The 18,597-nt window shown below is 38.9% G+C and overlaps 1 protein-coding gene across 1 annotated transcript in view; it reads left to right on the top strand.

Annotated features, from left to right (window-relative positions):
- Positions 1-178: 178 nt before the first annotated feature.
- Positions 179-18,597, top strand: part of foxk1 (forkhead box K1) — a 102,404-nt gene continuing 83,985 nt past the window's right edge. The window contains exon 1 of the mRNA XM_048551897.2: positions 179-764. Within this exon, the coding sequence (XP_048407854.1) occupies positions 349-764 (416 nt within the window). The 5' untranslated portion in view covers positions 179-348. The remainder of the gene's footprint in view (positions 765-18,597) is intronic.

The raw sequence follows: 18,597 nt of genomic DNA, 5'->3' as shown, positions 1-18,597 counted from the left end.
GCGCACTGAATGTTTGTGTGTGTGTTTGTGTCTGTGTCTGTGTGTGTGCGTGTTTGTGTCTGTGTGTGTGTGTGTGTGTGTGCATGTGTCTGTGTGCACTGAATGTGTGTGTTTTGTGTCGGTGGGAGACTCCGGTCCGGGTTTTTCTTCTCTCTCGCTCCCACCCCCGCCCTCTCCCGGCTTGTTATGACTCCTGTCTAACGGGAGGCACTCGGCTTTGCTGAGCCGCCGATTGGAGGCTGTGCGTGGTGGCGGACACTGAATCACAGGCCCCGGGCTCCTTCCCCCTTGTACCCCAAAGGCCAGCCGCGCGCCCTACACCCGCTCCCCCTCGACCGGTCCCGCGCCATGCAGGCTGCCCTCTTCCCCTCCGACACCGAAGGCGACGACACGGGCGCCCGGGCGCTGCTGGCTCTCAAGTCGGCGCCTTGCAGCCCGAGCCGGTTGAGCGCTCAGCTCAAGAGCGGCGCCGTGCGCTGGGAGCTGGGCCTCGACCCGCAGGCCCCGCCCGACGCCGCTATCGCCAAGCTCGAGGGCCGGGATTTCGAGTACCTGATGCGGCAGGAGTCGGTGACTATCGGCCGCGACTCGAGCCAGGGCCCCGTGGACGTGAACATGGGCCACTCGAGCTTCATCTCCCGGCGGCACCTGCAGATCACCTTTCAGGAGCCGCACTTCTACCTGAAGTGTCTGGGCAAGAACGGCGTCTTCGTGGACGGGGTCTTCCAGAGGAGGGGAGCTCCGCCACTGCCGCTACCCCGACAGTGAGTAGACCGCATTGCTGACCAAAGATAGATAAATAACATGCTAACCCGCCTTCTCTACCCACACTGTGAGAAAAAAATAAATTTGAGGCCTACACCGGGTTGGGAGTGGAAGCCGGAGCCGGGCTTGGTCTCTGCGTCACCCGGCTACTCGACAACTCGAGGGCGGAGACTTCCACCTGGCGAGTAGGCCCCAAGTAGCTAATGTAAACACAGCAGGCAGACAGCGTGTCAGAGCCAAGTTTGGAGAAAGGGGGAGGGAATAGTGCTGTGGCTAGGAGGAGAAATCCACACATGGAGTTCGGTGAAAATTTGTATCACACTTGACCATGACTTCATTGTATTCATTGTCGGACTCCTGGTCTGATTTGTTTTTGTTAACACACTGATCAGAAACCAACTTGCTTCTGCAAAAAAAATGGTAGAGGCAGGAACCATCTAAATACTACTTAAATCCTTTGAGCCATAGCATGCAAGACTGCAAACCATGTGCTGGCAAATGGGGTTAGAATATGTCTGTTTACAATATATCAAATAGAAAATGTTTGGTGACTTACAGGGGCATGATGGGCTTAATGGAATTTTTCTGTGCTGTAAAATCTGTGGCTCTAGCAAGTAGGGCTTTTCCCTCTTCAAATGGGCAACGGGTGTGTGTGTGTGTATGTATAGATATATAGTGATTTTGTTTACAAGATTGTCAGGAAATGCAGTGCGGTTAAATGAATTATTTAGTATATCTTGGTTTGCATGTTTCCTCCTGAGAACAAAGTGGTTTCTTGTGGAATTACAAATTAAAATGTGGTTGATTTTATTTAGGTTTCTTCTAAGAACATTTGAGTGTAAATGTGTTAGCATTTATAGATTTTGAGTGTTTACTTTTGAGGATGTGTCTGCGTTGAATGAAGTTTAAATGAAGGTTTAAATAAAAAGTGCAGTTCCAACAGATGACAGCCCCCCCCCCCCCCCCCGGGGTAAAAAAAACCTTTGGGTGGAGAAAATCCTTGCACTTGTTTAATGCCTTACATGATCTCAGGACCTTTTTAAAATGCTTCATGTGAACGACTTTTGACATAATCCACTGTGCTGCCGATTTGGACACAGCAACAAGATAAAAATAACCACTAAATACAGTTTACTTGACATTGTTTGGAGTGTGGTAAATATTGATACGCTTGTGTGGTACACTGGGAAAATTCCTAAGTTCATCGATTTTCTGCTGCCTGACAGGGGAGACAGTATCTCCAACTGTACAACAACAATTGTTTAACACGAGTGGGCCAAAACTGGCAGAAGAGCACAGGAAGACTAATGCTAAATGAGTGGATAGGAAATACTAGTAAGAAATCATTTATCCTTGGAAATTCGGTTCCTTGTAATCAAAGCATATTGTTTTGAAACACAATGGTAAACGTGCTTTCTGGTGAGATGGCAAGCTGCAGTCAAATGCGTTTTATTTGCTGCTGAGGAAATGTAATTCTAATGACCTGTACTAGTTGAAGCACCATCCAGTAAAATTGGATTTTTTTCTTTATGACGGAGGGGTTTCTTTCAATTATGAATTTCATCTGAGAGAGTGATTATTGAGCTGTTATTATAACCAAATGTGCTCCTTCAAATGACATTATATTGTACTCAAATGTATGAAGAACTATTGTTAGGAGCATATTTAAGATATTGCAGTGATACCGCAGATTGTGAGAGTTGAATTATAAAATAGATATGAATTTTGTCAGAGATTTTACTCAAGTTTGTTGGTATGTCCCCTCACTCGAAGGCTGTGAATGGTTTCCATTTACAGAGAAGTGATATATTTCTGAAAATCGTTCATTTCTTAGAATTTGAACAAGGGACTTTCCCTTTCGGTCGTCTTCGCTTTTGACTACGTGTATTGAATCAGTATTTAAGACATGCATTGTACTGGTTGTCATTCCACAATAAGGAAGGTGTTACATTTTCTCCTCATACTTGTATATAATTTCTGCACGCACTCATTTGTGTTTATTGGTATTTTTACAGTTTGGATAGTGGAAGTTTCCTGCTCGTATAGTAATAACTGAGCATACTACAACCTGCAAAAATTGATGTGTGATTTTGAGAAAGGTAGATTTTCATGCCCATGTGCAGCCTTTTTACTTCATTTCTCTTTCTATCCACATGCATCTCTTGTACTTGTGGGCATTGGCAGCTAGCCTTCTGTTAACCTATTACTATTGCTGTTTTTGGATGAGCCTTCAAGAGTATCCTGATAATGATTCTCTCTTTTTGGTTTTTTCCGCCTTTGTTTTCCATGTTAGATATGTTTCTCCTCTTGACAGTTCCTAGACTGCTGTAAGTAAAATGATGGTCTCTGAAAGAGAGAAGAGACCACTCATTTAATATTCCAGTGCTTGCTGTTGCTTGGATTACTGGGCCTTTTTATTAAAGAAAACCTTTCTGTTGAAACTGTCCATTTAATTTTCTAGATTTGTGTATCTCTGTATTTCCTTCACATCCAATTATTGTTGCAGTTTTGCATTGTTCTTCTGTGCAGGCGTTATCTTGCATCAGTATGTGGAATTTCAAAAAATGGGGTATAACAAGGTTGTGACATCACGAGTGTGACAGGCTTGCTTCAAAAGTATACTCAAATTTTGAATAGTTTGTAGTGAAGATGCAGTTGACAAGGTTTTGGGAATGAAGATGCGTGTTTCAGTAGTACTCCTTTATATTACATAAAGGAACAGCTATCCCTATATACCCATTGGAAATTTTTGTGTAAGTTAATGCACTGGAGCGCTACATGTATGAAAAAGAACAGCACAGCACAGGAACAGGCCTTTCGACATACCTTTCTAAACTAAAAGCCTTTTGCTGTATGCAGCCTCTAGTCCCTGCCTATCCCTGTATCTGTCACACTGCCTCTTACATGTTCCTCCTATGGCAGCACATTTGCCACCCTCTGTTAAAAAATAAAGGCTGTTGCAATCCTTTAAACTTTCTCCGAATACTTCAGATTTTCCCTCATTTACCTTAAATGTGTCCCCCCTAATAATTCATATTTCTACCCCGGGCGAAAAGACTCTGACTAACCATTCTAACCGTGTTTCCCTTAGTTATGTAAACATCTGCCAGGTCGCCCTGTTCAGCTTCCAACATTCAAGTGAAGGCAAACCAAGTTTGTCCAATCTGTCTGTAGAGTTAATACTCTCCAAACCGAGCAACATCCCAGTAAACATTTTCTGTCCCCTCGCCAAAGCCTCCACATCTTGTAGTGTGGTAACCAGAACTGTACATAATATTCCAAATGAAGCCAAACTGAAGTTTCATGTAGCTGAAACAAAATTTGTCCATTTTAATACTCTGTGCCCTGACAGAACGTGAGCATGTCATGTGCTGCCTTGACCACCTTATCATTTGTGTAGCCACTGTCCAGTAAGTGTGGACCTATATGCCTAGACCCATCCATGTTACTACTTCTAAGGGTTTTGCCATTTACTGTATATTTCCCTCTTGCATTTCACTTTCCAAACTGCATAACTGTGCATTTGCCCAGGTTTAATTCCATCTGCCATTTCTCTGCCCAAGTTTCCAGCCCACCTATATCCTGCTGTATCCTCTGACAATATGATGGATCATTGATTCATTTTGGAACCAAAATTCCAATCAATTGCTTCACTCATTCACATAACACCTTGTATTTTGCTGAGGTTCTTATCTGTTTAAAGTAATGAGCCAACTCCTAGGGGGAGGCAATGGCCTATTAGTACTATCACTAGACTATTAATCCAGAGACCCAGGTAATGTTCTGGGGACTTGGGTTTGAATGCTGGCCTAGCTCGTGATGCCCTCAGCCTTTCAATGAATTTTTAAAAAATTGATTACAGTAATATGTGAGCATCGTCAAGACGTATTGTCCACCCAGAGCTGCAGGATTTTGCAAGTATTGTATTCTAGTTCTTTGCTGTTGGAGAGGGGCATATTGTCTTGTGTAGTATATTTATAAAAATGACCGTAAAATGACTGCACCGAACAAAGTCTTAAAAATTTAATCAAAACACTTACTTTCCTTCTTCATGTATGGTACACCTACTTATGCAGTTGCCGTAAGCCACTGTGTGTGGGTATTCTCGTGAAAGGATAGATGCTTTGAAATTGTCACACTGAGATATTAGTTGGTGAACATGGGGTGGAAATTAGACTGTTCTCATCTTATGCTCGTCTGATGCCATTTTGGGTGAGCTGCAGTTTGTGAAAGAATGAACCAAAAAGCTGGGAAAACAGCTTTGTTGTAAATGGGTCCATCTCCATGGTACTTTCTTTTTAAAAAGAATAATTAGACTGACTCATTGATTACTTCCACATCATCTTTAGATTTTCATAATCCTACTTGTGGTTTACAGATGGCCGAATGCTTCCCATTGCTTTGTGAGTCATGTAGATTTGTGAATTGGGCCACAAGGGGTCATGTGTAGTAATTTTTAGGTTAATGTTTCTGTTAGCTTGCAGAATCAAATTTCACTCAGCATTGGTGTCTGATTCAGGGTTTATCCACTCAGACAGGTAATGATGCCCCATTAAAACCTCGATCTACAAATTCAAACTCTGAAATGATTAACTAAGAAGTGTACTAATCAGACAGAGCTTTAAAATTTTAATTAATCTAATTTTGATGTTTGAACTACTTGTATTCCAGTCAGGTAAGTACAGGACCTACTAGAAACATACAAGAGCTCAGGCAGGAGAGAGGAACAGGCCTAATATTTATGGTCACTGGCCTTTTCATCTGAACTGAAAAATGTATTTCATGAGACTTGAGCTCACATTAAGTTGTCATTTCAGGTTTTCCCTTATGTCAAGAGGTATTTCGGGTGATTGCGCTTTTATGATGGAATGTAATAATACAAAGTAATCTGTGAAGATATAATGTTGTAAGAATTGTGTTCTGGTGAATGAATGTTATAATGTAAGCGCTGTTATCAATACTAATTGAATATTAAGTGATTCGTACATATATGTGTATCTTTATGCTTTCAGAGATAAAATGAATTTTTTCACGTGTGTACAGGATACAGTTGTATGTATGTCCATACAGATAACTGTTTTAAAAAAGTTGACTAAACATTTGGATTACGGTGACTACTTTGTAATGTGGAAATTGTCAAGTGTGGATTATTGTTCCATCTTATATTCTTTATTTGTGCTTTTGTATTGAATTGTTACTGCTGGCATTTTGTGTAGTTTCATAGTTTTGCGGTGTATTCTACTGAATGTATTTTATTACGTTCACAATTCAAAAATGGAGCATGGACTGTCAAATAATGGAAAGAGTGACACACAGGTCATTAATTGCGTTTTTTTTCACAATACATTCAACATTTCCAAACAAATCACTTGATTTAAGCACTGTTGTGATAAGATGTTGAAACTTTGTCTGTTTGTTTGTGTGTGGGCATCTTTGTTCTTATTGAGGTCACAGTGCAGAAGACTTTTATCGCATGTGGGTTATTTCTGTTCACGTTTAAAGTGAATCACTGACATGCAATTGGAAATAAGGTTGTACAGATTTTCTCTGGCTGTGTACTTAAATACCAGTGTGTAAATGTGAAATCCCAAAGGGAAAAAAGCGATCGTAGCAGTGAACTCAATGCCTGTTAAGTTCCTCCAGCTATCTGGTTTGAGGCAAAACAATTTAATTGTTCATACAGAAAAAAAGAGTTGGAAGTTCTGTCATTCTTCTTGATCAGCATTAAAGTGTTGAGGTGCACATGTCTTTTCTCCAGATGCTTGGAAATCCTTGTCTCACCAAACCCAATGATTTTCATCCTGAAGGATTCAATTGGCCTAGCATCTGTGGGTGTTTAGGGAGAGAATTCTGGATATTCACAACACTTTGCATTATGCTGGTACACCTTTTTATAATGAATTATTTTGCCTAATTAAGTCACTTGAACTGGGTAATTTTCTTGTCTCATCTGTGTTTGCAAGCGACTGGAAATAGCTCAAGGTTTTACAAGATATCATGTGAACGTAAGAGTGTAGACTGTTTTTGAATGAATCACATAAACTTATTTTGGAAATCTGCTGCCATGGCTGTAATTTTATAAACTGTACTAGCGATAGATGATTTCTGCACATTATGAAATGATGTAATGAGGCTACTCCGTAATGCAGCACGTTCATTAGATTGACCGTTTACAGAGCAGACACCGTTTGGGTTGAAGTTTGTTTTGGTCCATTGGGCATACTCTCACCAGAGTCAAAAGGTGATACATTGAAGCAATATTTCAGTTACTTAAGTATGTGAGCTAGAGTGACAGTCCAATGTCTGTGAATGCTGTCTTTCAGGTGAAACATTGAACTTCAGTGAGACCCTGTGGCACTATTTGAAGAAGAGTAGGAGAGCTCCTCAGATATAACAATCAATATTTATCTCTATCAATATCCTTAAAATGTTTGACTCTGTCATTATTGTATTGCTGTTTGCCGGGCCCTGATTGTGCGCAGATTTGCTAATTTGCTTTCCAACAATACAACAGTCACCGTCTCCAGAAAAATACCTAATTGACTATGAAGCACTATGTGACATGAGGTCATCTAAAGCACCATATAAATGCAAATTCAGTCTTCTTTCATCTCTGTTTGGTACTGATCTGAGCAGAAATAATGAAAAGTGTGCTGTGATTGCTTTCAGAGCCTTGGGTTAAGGAAGTAAAAGTTGGCTAAAAATCCTATTCCTAATTTATCCATTAATCTGTCAAAACTATGCAGATACTAAGAGAATTTTTTGTGTGTGATGGCCTTTGTCCTTCAAGAACATATTTAATAAATGTCACTTCAGGCATAGGAGAATGGTTTTAGAGGCAATGAGCTGTCGGCCAGGACTGGATTAAACACAGCTTCATTGTTGTCAGACTCTAGGCTTGAATTTGAATTGCTTAATTCTTACTGTGTGGAATCATTTATAAATCATCTTGCACAGCAAGACTGGAGCAGCTTACATTCCAATTATTTGAGTCCATTCGGTTTGAAGCCTTGCTGCTCTGATCTATTGCATAAAGTTTGGAGCTTGATTCTTCAGATCATGCATTTCTTGCTCTGTATTTCCAATAGCATCAAGTTGACTGTGGTGTAATGCAGAACTAGGATTTCTTGTCTAGTGCTGCTCAGTTCTAGCATGGTATTACCATGAATTTAACAAGTGACCTCTATCTGTATGCAGTTTGCATCTCTTTCTTTATCGTACTTTATTCTCTTCGCTCCTATTCAATGTGGAAAGAGTGATCATCTAAGATTGTAAAAAAAAATGAAAGAACTGTGGATGCAGTAAGTCAGGAATAAAAACAGAAGTTACTGGAAAACCACAGCAGATCTGGCAGCATCTGTGAAGAAAAAAAATCGTTTGGGATTCAGAGGGTTATAATTCCATACATTTTTTTTTACTAAACATGTAAGTTCAGAGAAACTTGAATGTTTTCCATTCACTGTTACACTCTGACTTTTTTTGTTGCTTGTTTGGGGCAAGGAAACACTTGCCCTTCCTACAGTCACTGTCAGTATCAGGCACTCTGTGCGTGTATATTTGCTGCACCTAGTCATTGCAATGTGTCATAATTTTCCAGATTTTGGGCCAATGAGCCCACAACCTGGGGAGTTGCCAAACAGGGTGTCAAACATTGGGCAACTTTGTATTGACAGTTCATACTTGCATTAAAAACTGGTTTGAAATTGCCCAAACCACTTTTTAATATAGAATTCATACTGTCAGCAAACATCTCAACCATTTGGCTGGATTTGAACCCTCACTGCCAGAGTTACAAAACCAGTATAAATTCTTTTGCATAGTCTAGCCTCCCTGTCTCTCACCATTGTAGAAGAAAGAGGTAGAAAAAGAATTAAATCTGTCTAGATTGTCAATTGATTTTGGTTTGTTTATTTCAATAAAGCTTTTTTTTTGCCTACAGTCTCAGGATACACCTTTAGGCCACTTAGGACTAAGATGAGAAAATATTCCTTCGCTCATGACTTGTGGAATTCTCTGCCGTGGAAGGCTGTGGAGGCTGAGTCGCTGAACAAAAAGAAAATTGATTAAATTTTTAAAGGCATCAAGGCATTTGGGGAGAAAGTGGGAATATGACATTGAATGAAGGATCAGTCATGGTCATATTAATGCTGGAGTTGGCTTGAAGAGCTGAACGGTCTACTCCTCCTCCTAGATTTTATGTTTTAAAAAGATCGAGCAAATAAATGATACATTTGAGAAGGAATTTCTCCTTGTGGTGGGTTGTGAATCTGAAATTCTTTTACTGCCGAGGCTGCGTAAATTCAAGGATTATCAGATTAGCCACGATCTCATGGAATGATGTAGTGGACTAAATGGGCTACTTCTCTTCCTGTGTTTTATAGCTCTATTATCTTCAGACTTGTATCCAAAATCTCTCAAAACAATTGATGCACAAATTTGATTAGAAGAAAGGAGTGAGAGTTTCTAGAAAAAGGGAGAGGTATTTACAAATAAACTGTCGTAACCATCCATCAGTTGATGATTTTTCATATTGCTGCACTGAGGTTTTAAATTAGAAAATACAAATATGCAATTAGAATTTAATTTTGTCTTTGATCAGGCCTTCCAATTCAGAGAACCTATTTCATTAATTTCAAACAAAAAAAGTACAGTGGCTGCTGGACAACTGAAAAATAAGCAGAAAATGCTGGAAATACTGGTTAGGTATTTGAAGATCCTTGAAGAGTTACCATATTGTGTCAGTAATTCTTAATTTTCTGTGTTTATTACTTTATTCAAATTCTTTGCTCATGCCTTTTGGCATCTCCAATTCCCTCTACCTTTTATGACCTGCTTAAAATCCAAGCTCTTGACTGGTTTTTAGTATCTCCACCTTTGACTTGGCATCTTTGTTACCTTTTTATCTTGGTGAACTGCTTAGAGATGTGATCCTACTTGAAGATAAGTTGTTTGAAATGTTCTGAAATATTGAAATGCAATAAATCATTTTTATTATAAAGTCGTATTGATTCTGAACTGGACATAATCTACTTTTGATGTGTTGCTTAGCCTCAGTGACTAATATTGTTAATATTGAAAGTTTTTTCTTTAAAAACAAAGCTTTTCAGAAAAGGTTCAACTTCAGTGTATTTTTAAATTTTTTTTACGCAGTACATCATTGAATGTTCATGTGAATGATTGTTGCTCGTGCTACGGGGTTGCCACTTCTGACACTTGCCGTGGCCTTTGGTTACCCACTTCTGGACAGAAAACCTGTAAAGAATTGCACAGTATGTCATGCAGCAGGGTTTGTCAGCCATGACCTTCAAAAACAGTTGCATTGTTCTTCAATGAAAAGGTAGTTTGTAAAGTGAAAAATGACAGGTGGTATCTTTAAAAATCTAATGTAAGTGAATTGACTGTAGGTTTGAACTTTCCCTTATTAGAGAATAAAGGAATATTTGAACCAATGTAAAGGCTAGTAGACACGTGTTCCTTCATTGGTTCAAATGACTAAGTGACTATCTTGCAGAATTGGCATTCTGGACTAAGATCATACCCGAACACAGGGAAGACTGTTCTTAAGCAGAAGATATATGATATTCCCTCTTGATGTAGTTTTTGGAGCTTCCTGCAATATCGGTTTCAGCATTAATCTGGGATGACATTTTAGGGAGTGTTGTGGTGTCAAAGGGTTCTCCTTTTGGATGAAAGACTAAATTGGGTTGGGATCTATTTGTGTGTGAAATGTCTGACGGTACTTTTTGGAGAAGGGCAGGAAGGTTTCCAGGTGCCTTGGGCTTCATTCCTTCCTCAACTGTCATCAACAGAAAGTGGTTATTCATTTGTCATTTGGGAACCTGGCACTTGCAGATTGGCTGCTGCAGCTCCCTATGTGATAGCAGCCAATTTGATTTTCCCTCCTATATTTTTCTCACCTAGTGAATACAACACAATTCTAGAAGTGATCTTCAACATTATGCTGATGCACGTGAGCAAGGGCAGTATTCCAGTCCTTTTGAAGGTAACGGGTATGAAGGGTTTGGTAAAAAGCTACCAGCTGAACCTTGTGCGTGATTACCTTTTGCTTATCACGTAACTTTTGAGGCTGAGGAAGATTGGATGGGGTTTTGTCAATAGAAAATGATAAAACCATTTTTATTGATCAAGAGTTAACAGAAGAAGGTTTGCAGATGTGGGAACGATGTGGTGACATTACAGAAGGTGTAGGAAAGATTCATGAAAACAATTTCAGGCAAAGTATTTGAGTTACGAAGAACTTTTGGAGAAGTTGAAGCTTAACTCTTGGAGAAGAGTTTTTTTCAAAGATTTGATGGAGATATTGAAAATCATGAACAGAGTATGTTGTTAGTAATGTTTCTTATTGGTGGAAGAATTGAGAACCACCGGGTAGGGATTTAATGTAATTGGCAAAAAAAAATTAAAATCTTTTTCACACAGTGAGGGGGTAGGAGCTGGAATACATTGCCTGAGTATGTGATGAAGGTAGTGTCAAGTGAGGCCTTCAAGTGGTGAATAGAGTCAGTATTTAAGGGAGGAAAAGATTGCAGGGCAGTCGGAATAAGTGAATTGATCCTTTGGAAAGCTAGCATAGACGCCACTGGGTTAAATAGCCTGCTTCTGATGCTGTAACAGCTCTGTAACTGTAGATCTGATATTTCATTTTTATACATTTGTTTGCCATTTATAGTTCCACCCACAATTTGATAGAATTGTGTATGCCTTTTTAGTGAAGACCTCATGAGCAGGTCCGTTTCAGATCCGAATCTCAACTACACTGGCTTTTTGGAATGGCATTTCCATATGAATTCAAAGAATATATTTGCATTTTCACACTTGCCTGCTCTGAAGTGCATTGTTCTTCTGGCAAATACCAAATTGTCTAGCAATGGATTGCAAATTGACAGCTTGTAAATCAATATAATCTAAACTATCTGTTTCTGTTACGTGCATGCAAATTATTATAAACTTCAAACAGTTGAAAGTTGAGTTGTCTGGTTTACAGCTAACTAAAATTATTTCGAATTCAAACAGAATCCAATTGATCATCCCTGGTTTGTTCTGAGATTAGATATGTATTCAGTGTCCATGTCTTTCTCTTGTATTGCAGTCAACAAAATCAAATCGGAAAGTTGGCTTTTTGTCAGATTGTATGTTTCAGACGTGCTGAAATATTTATCTCCCGGAATAAAAATATAGAACCTACACTATTTTTCCTGAGGGTATTCAGGTTATGTATAGATTGACAGCCTCCTGTTCTCATTCTCTCACCCGTCCCCTCAAGTTACAACCACCACCATAATAATAAAATGTGAGGCTGGATGAACACAGCAGGCCCAGCAGCATCTCAGGAGCACCACCACCAGTTGTGTGTCTCTTCCTAATAACAGACCAACACTGTGGTCCATTAGGATGACTTTCCCTTTATCAGTATAAAAGGGAAAAGTAATGAACCATACTGCTTAAAGCTGTTCATAAGATTTTGGGGCTTGCACAGTGCAACAGACAAAATCCTCCTCAGGCATTATATGTATGTGCTAGCCTTGTTACGTGATAGCTGTTGTCATCATTGTGGCTGTAGTATCTTTTTGATTATAGACATTGGATTTTTAACTAAATCTGTTCTCTGATGCAGATGATGAGCTGCAAGAAGCTGAAGTCAAGATGCTAGAATTGTCATTAAGTGATCTGCCCATTGGCAGTAAACATGGGGTTTCCATATCAATCTTTGATCAAATATTATAAAATTGATATACAGAAACTCAGAATAAATTCTTTTTGTGGTCACCCTTTCCCCAGGAATCAGCCTGGCTGTGTTATGATGCCATCCATCATCATATTTGAGTGAAGGAATTTCCACCAGAGTTTAATCAAACTCTGTCTTTGCACATTGGATTTATGACACACTGGTTATTTGGCTAGATGCAAAACAATTTACCGGACTCACCGTCTTTTTAAGCAAGTTCAAAACTTTGTTTGGAGTGTCACTGAATTTGTTTAGAAACAACAGTGGGATATTCAACTGCTTAAGTCTTTTCTGCTCTTTCTTTCAGATTTAAAATCTAAAATATGGCGTTATGTACTCTGGCAGGTGGAATGGCAGAGCTAAATATACTAATGTTTTTCCATAAGTATATTTAGCTCTGCCGTTCCACCTGCCAAAGTGCATAACCTCACATTTTAGATTTTAAATCTGAAAGAAACCAGCTGCAGAAAGCAACAGTACAGGGCAAAGGTATGAAGGAAGAATAGGAAAGTTCTGCTCCAGCTATACGAAGCACAAGTAAGATGACACCTAGAATATTGTGAACAGTTGAAGTTCCCTTTATTAAAAAGATATACTGGCATCAGAGGTAATCCAAAGAAGATTCACTATATTGATCCATAGTATAAAGGGGCTGTCTTGTGAGGCAAGGTTGTGTCTCTACTCGTTGGAGTTTAGAAGGATGAGAAGTGACATTGTTGAAATTTATAATGTACTTGGAGGTCTCGATGGGGAAAATACCAGGAGCTGTTTTCCCTTGTGGGACAGTTTAAGACCAGAGAACACAATCCCAGAGTAAAGGCTTACCCAGTTATAGCTGGGTGGAATTTCGTGAGTAGAGTAAATTTATGGAATTTTTTATAGCAGAGGTCTGTCGAGTCATTAAGTATATTGAAAGCTGTGATAGGCAGTCAGTAAGGAAATCAAAGATTATGGGGATGAAGCAGGAAGGTGGAGTTGAGGGTGATTAGTTCAGCCATGATCTCCTTGGCAGAGCAGGTTTGATGGGCCAAAAGTCTGTTTCTGCTTAAATTTTGTGATCCTGTGGTCCTGTGCTCCTTTCACATCCTTGTCTTTAAAAAAAATCCATTGTTCTCAATCCTGAAAATATCAATTTCAAATTTGCATTACTCTTTTTGTGGAACAAACATTTCCTGAGGAAATAGCTCGAATTGTGTGTAATGGTTTCCACAGTACAAGGAATTGTAGGAAATAGCTTGGAAACTTCTCTTTCAGCATTTCATGTAAAATAAACCATTTCGGTGATTTCTGGTCATACTTTGTGTTGCTGGAGTGCATTTTAGCCTTCCTCCTTTTCAAAGGAGGACAGTATGGCTGGTCATGACTATGGTGCCATAGCGTATGAACATAAAGTAAAAGGCTTGTTACAATCCACAGAACGTTAGAAGTAGGCCATATTGCTCCTTGATCATTGTGATCTTCAACTTTACCTCCACTCCGATCCCCACAGACATGAACACAATTCTTTTTACATGCGATCACTTATAGTTTGCAATCACTTATTATTGTTAGCAAAAGCATTTTTCAGGTTGTGGGCGTGGGAGCACAATGTCTACATGTGTGACCGATGGCGCAGAGTCTAGGTGAAAATCTGCCAGAGATGTACAATATTAATCACTGAACATTTCTTCCCTTTTGTGTACTTAAGTTTCAAATGCAGACTTAAAAGCTTTTGTTTTAATCAACCTGTTTGGTTATGTTATGGGGCTTGATAGGAGGACGATCAGTAATGTGGAAAAACCCCTTAATGTATGGAATTAATTATTGCTTTTTGAGCCTAGGTTTTAGCTGTGTAATTGGACTATTAGAACCATTAATTCTGATCTTGCTATGTCAGCAAGTAACTTCCTTTTAAAAAAGGAAGATTTAAAGAAATTCTGAGTGTCATTTGTTAAAATATGCAATAGCTACTGACTTGCAGTCACACTGGTCTTGCTGACAGTGGTAATTCTGGAGTAAATTTAGCATCTTTCTTCAAGCTGATTGTATCAAGTAATCATCGACACCGGTCCTAAGGTGAAGTCCATGTTTATTATAGAATAAAATGCTTTGAATAGTTTCAACAACCTCAATACACTCTCTCCCTTCTTCATTTCAAGATGATGTAGATTCCTTGTGGTGCAGCGGTAGTGTCCCTTCCTCTGGATCAGGAAGTCTAGGTTCTACTACTGCCTACTCCAGAGGCGTGTCATAACATCTTTGAACAGGTTGATTCAAAAATATCTACAAATTCTGCTCCATGTTAGTCTATTGAACTACCGTGGTAACATTCAACCATTTCTGACCAATCTGATGTTTGTTTGTTTTACTTCCTGGTATTATAATTAGTCCTTTGCTTATCTTTTCTCTGAAAAAGTAATATTTACCTTGTGCTAGTTTGCATCAATGTTCCCATGCCCTCCTGTCACCATTTGGCTTCGTGTTCAGCATTTGTTATTTTAAGCAGTTGTAATCTTGTATACCTGTTTGAGGTCTGGACCCCATTTCTTATTTTCAAGGCTGTACAGTGATCAGTTTCTTCAGTGATTTTTCGTGACTTAACCCTGTGGTTCTTCTTCACATTACTCCCAAGCTTTTAACGTGCCTTGTGTCTTATTTCTTGTGAATCTGATTGGACATGTTTAAGCCGTGATCTAACCAAGTCTCGTGTGACTTTATCCAACTTTTCTTACACTATAGCATACAAATTATTTAACTTCATTTGTTGTGAGGGCATGTGTTTATGTGAAAATGAACTGCCATTTTGAAATTCCTTTGTGGGACATGGACAAAGCCAATATTTGTTGTCCATCTCAAGTAGTTATAGCTGGTTGGATTGCTGGGCCATTTCACTGGACAGTTGAGTGTCAATCTCTCCTGTAGATCTGGAGTCACATGTAGGCAAGACCAAGAAAGCACAGTACATTTCTTTCCTTGTCGGGCATGAGTGAATTAGAAGAATTTTATTCTACAATACTCAATAGCTTTATGGTGACTATTTCAGCGACTAACTTTAAATTCTAGATTTTTAAGAATTCACTTATCTTTATTAATTAGTTTGCAATTAAATTCTACCAGTTGCCACAGTATGATTTGAGCCCATAACAAACAGAACTTGAACCTGGGCACCTGGATTATTGGAATTGTGACATAACCACCCCACCACCATCTTCCCCATGTGTTTCCTACGTTTCACCAATGACCAAGTTTCAGGAGCATTTCATTGGGAGTAAGGCACTTTGGTTTGTCTTGAAGTAGTGAAAAGCACTGTGTACATGCAAAATTTAGTTTCACCACTTGATGTAAATCAACCTGATGTCCATTATTTATTCTCCTTTAGCATGCAAAAGAAATAAATGCTTGAAAATGTACTATGTGAAGATTGCACATGGACTGCATTGTAGTGCTGTGATCTGTCTATTTGCCGGCATGCAGCTATTCTGTTTTGCAACAGTTAAGCTTTATCCCGTTTACTTTATCCTCATCATTCTTCAAGTAAGTGTTTGTGTGTTTACAGTTGTCATGATATGTTGATCATGTAACGTTAGCAGAATCCTTCTGATATGTAATGTTGTGTAGTAGAATTGGAAATAAGTAGCATTTTACAATAAATTTGTAAATGCTGCAGCACCTCAGAATTATTTAAGTGCGGTTGGTCACATTGTGGTCATAAAACGTGGTTAATATAAAATTACCAAAGCCACTTAATGCTGCATACGTACTCTCTTGCGCACTTGTATTTAACAATTTATGGACTTTGGGAAACCTCTTAATGCAAAACTATACAGGAGGCATCATCCATGCAGCCTTGCCTGGTGTAAAAAGAACAATAACAATTTATTTTCTGTGGCAAGTTGTTCAATGTATCCGATAATATTCTGTGCAGAGTTGGCAGTTGCATTGGAATGCACTGAACTTTTGAAATCATACATGTAATGATAAAATTAGTTAAAATCTTCATGCCTTGGCAGTTACTTATTCATAACCCTCTCCTGTGAATTATTGGATACTATGAATATGAATCTTCATGACATGTCACATCGAAGGAACTTTCACACCTAGTCATTTTTGTGTCCAGTCGTTGGAGTATTTCAATTGGGATGTTGTCTGCCGTTCAAGCTATTTCCTGTTGCTGTTCTTGACTGTGGACAGACGGATGACCTTGTGACCAGGGAATTGCTGATCTAGAAACATAAGAGCAGGAGGAGGCCATTTGGCCCTTCAGGCCTGCTCCGCTATACATCATGATTATGGCTGATCGTGAAACTCCATACCCTAATTGTGCTTTCTCCCACCCCCTCCCCATAACCTTTTTCACCCCAAGTGCTATGTCTAGCAGCCTCTTGAATACATTCAAATTTTTAGCATCAACTACTTCCAGCGGTAATGAATTCCACAGGCTCACCACAGTTTGGGTGAAGAAATGTCTCCTCATCCCCATCCTAAATGGTCTACCCCAAATCCTCAGACTCACACTGGTTCTAGACACACCCACCATCGGGAGCATTCTCTTTGCATCTACCCTGTCTAGCCGTGTTGTAATTTTGTAAGTCTCTGCTGCTTTAGAACTGGCTGCCAAAAGTTCAGAGTAGCTTAATATCTATTTTTCCCCCAAGTGTTTTGACGTTTACTTGGTGCTCATTTTGATGACATGGTAGAAGTTGGGAACTCAATTTGAAGGAATCCAGTTGCACAAATCAAAGTATTGTCTATGTATGCGATTCTTTTTATCCCCAACCTAATCTATCTATTAAGAGCTTTAGAATTGCAAGAAACTTCCAAACAACTTTTATTCAGTTTTCTTTGAACACATTGTATATTTGTTCACTGAACATTTTAAGGCGTTGGTTTCTGTGGAGCTGTTCCACAGGCCATTGGTATTGGGGTGTAAATTAAAATCTTGAGTAACTTCAAATACACTGCTCTAAAAGGACCACATTAGAAAATGTTCTTTGCTGGAATAATGCATTGGTATATTCATAAAGACTTGTTAGGTTATTTTTTTCACGTCAGAATGCTTCAAAGATTTAAACTTGGTTGCATATTGCTTTTCCAAAGCATAGTATTAATGTGTGTCACAGCCACAGCCATTCTTGTGGTTAGCCAGTGCTTGTATTTTCTTTAGTAATTCTGCAAGTTTAAACGTTTGCCCAGGCCACAGACTTAACTGCCTACAATTATGCACCGGTGGATTAAAGGGTTGATGCTGTAAATCTGTAGTCTTTTGAGCCTTGGCATGCCCAAATCAAATGCATATTTACTGCCTTAACCTTTCCATTGCCTGTTCTCTCTTCTTGCTGTTTCTGAGAAATTAGGATTATCAGTGTATCAGTATTCACTTTGTTTCAGAATATACTTCATATTGAGGGCAGACGAAGAACTGATTTTTGGCTCTTTTGTAGAGTTGATGAGGCTTTTAATTTGATTACTGTTTCTTTGGTACCAAAGTAGTGGTTCATATTTCTAACTTGATTTTTTAAAAAATCTATGTGTCTATTTCCTGATCTTTTTTGATTTCAGCTTTTGCCTTAGATGCAACTCTTAACAGTTTGATTTGAAAATGACTATTTTTGCCATTTGAGTAATGACCAGATATTGTCCCAACCTTCTAAGGATGCATCCAGACTTAACGTAGGAATAGATTATGTTTATACATTAATTATGGGCTCGGTATTTTGTTATACTTCTAGTTTTAGGAATTAGAGTTCTAACTGGAGGGAAGTGGGGTATCTCATTGAGAAGCTGGTAAACACAACTATAATCCAAAGGCAAATCAAACAAGCATAGGTTCAATTAACCCATGTTTATTTTACAAGGTCAGAGTTGATACGGAAGAAAATTCAACAATTGAACAATATATCTATAAATTTGTCATGAATCCAGAAGATTTTGAGAAAGGTCGTAAGTTCTATTAGCAAAGCATAGTCGTTAAGCTTATAAAATCAAAGAATTGAGTTGGGTAAAATAATTAACATTTCTGTTTGATGACACTCCATAGTATACCATGTTACCCTAGGGATGAGCGGTTTAAATTGTTTAATTTAGATGCGTATTTCACACAGAAAGCA

Source organism: Stegostoma tigrinum, chromosome 23 (genome assembly GCF_030684315.1).
Source record: "Stegostoma tigrinum isolate sSteTig4 chromosome 23, sSteTig4.hap1, whole genome shotgun sequence".
Lineage (NCBI taxonomy): Eukaryota > Metazoa > Chordata > Chondrichthyes > Orectolobiformes > Stegostomatidae > Stegostoma > Stegostoma tigrinum.
The sequence above is the reverse complement of the archived record's forward strand: the minus strand, read 5'-3'. Positions and strand labels throughout refer to the sequence as shown.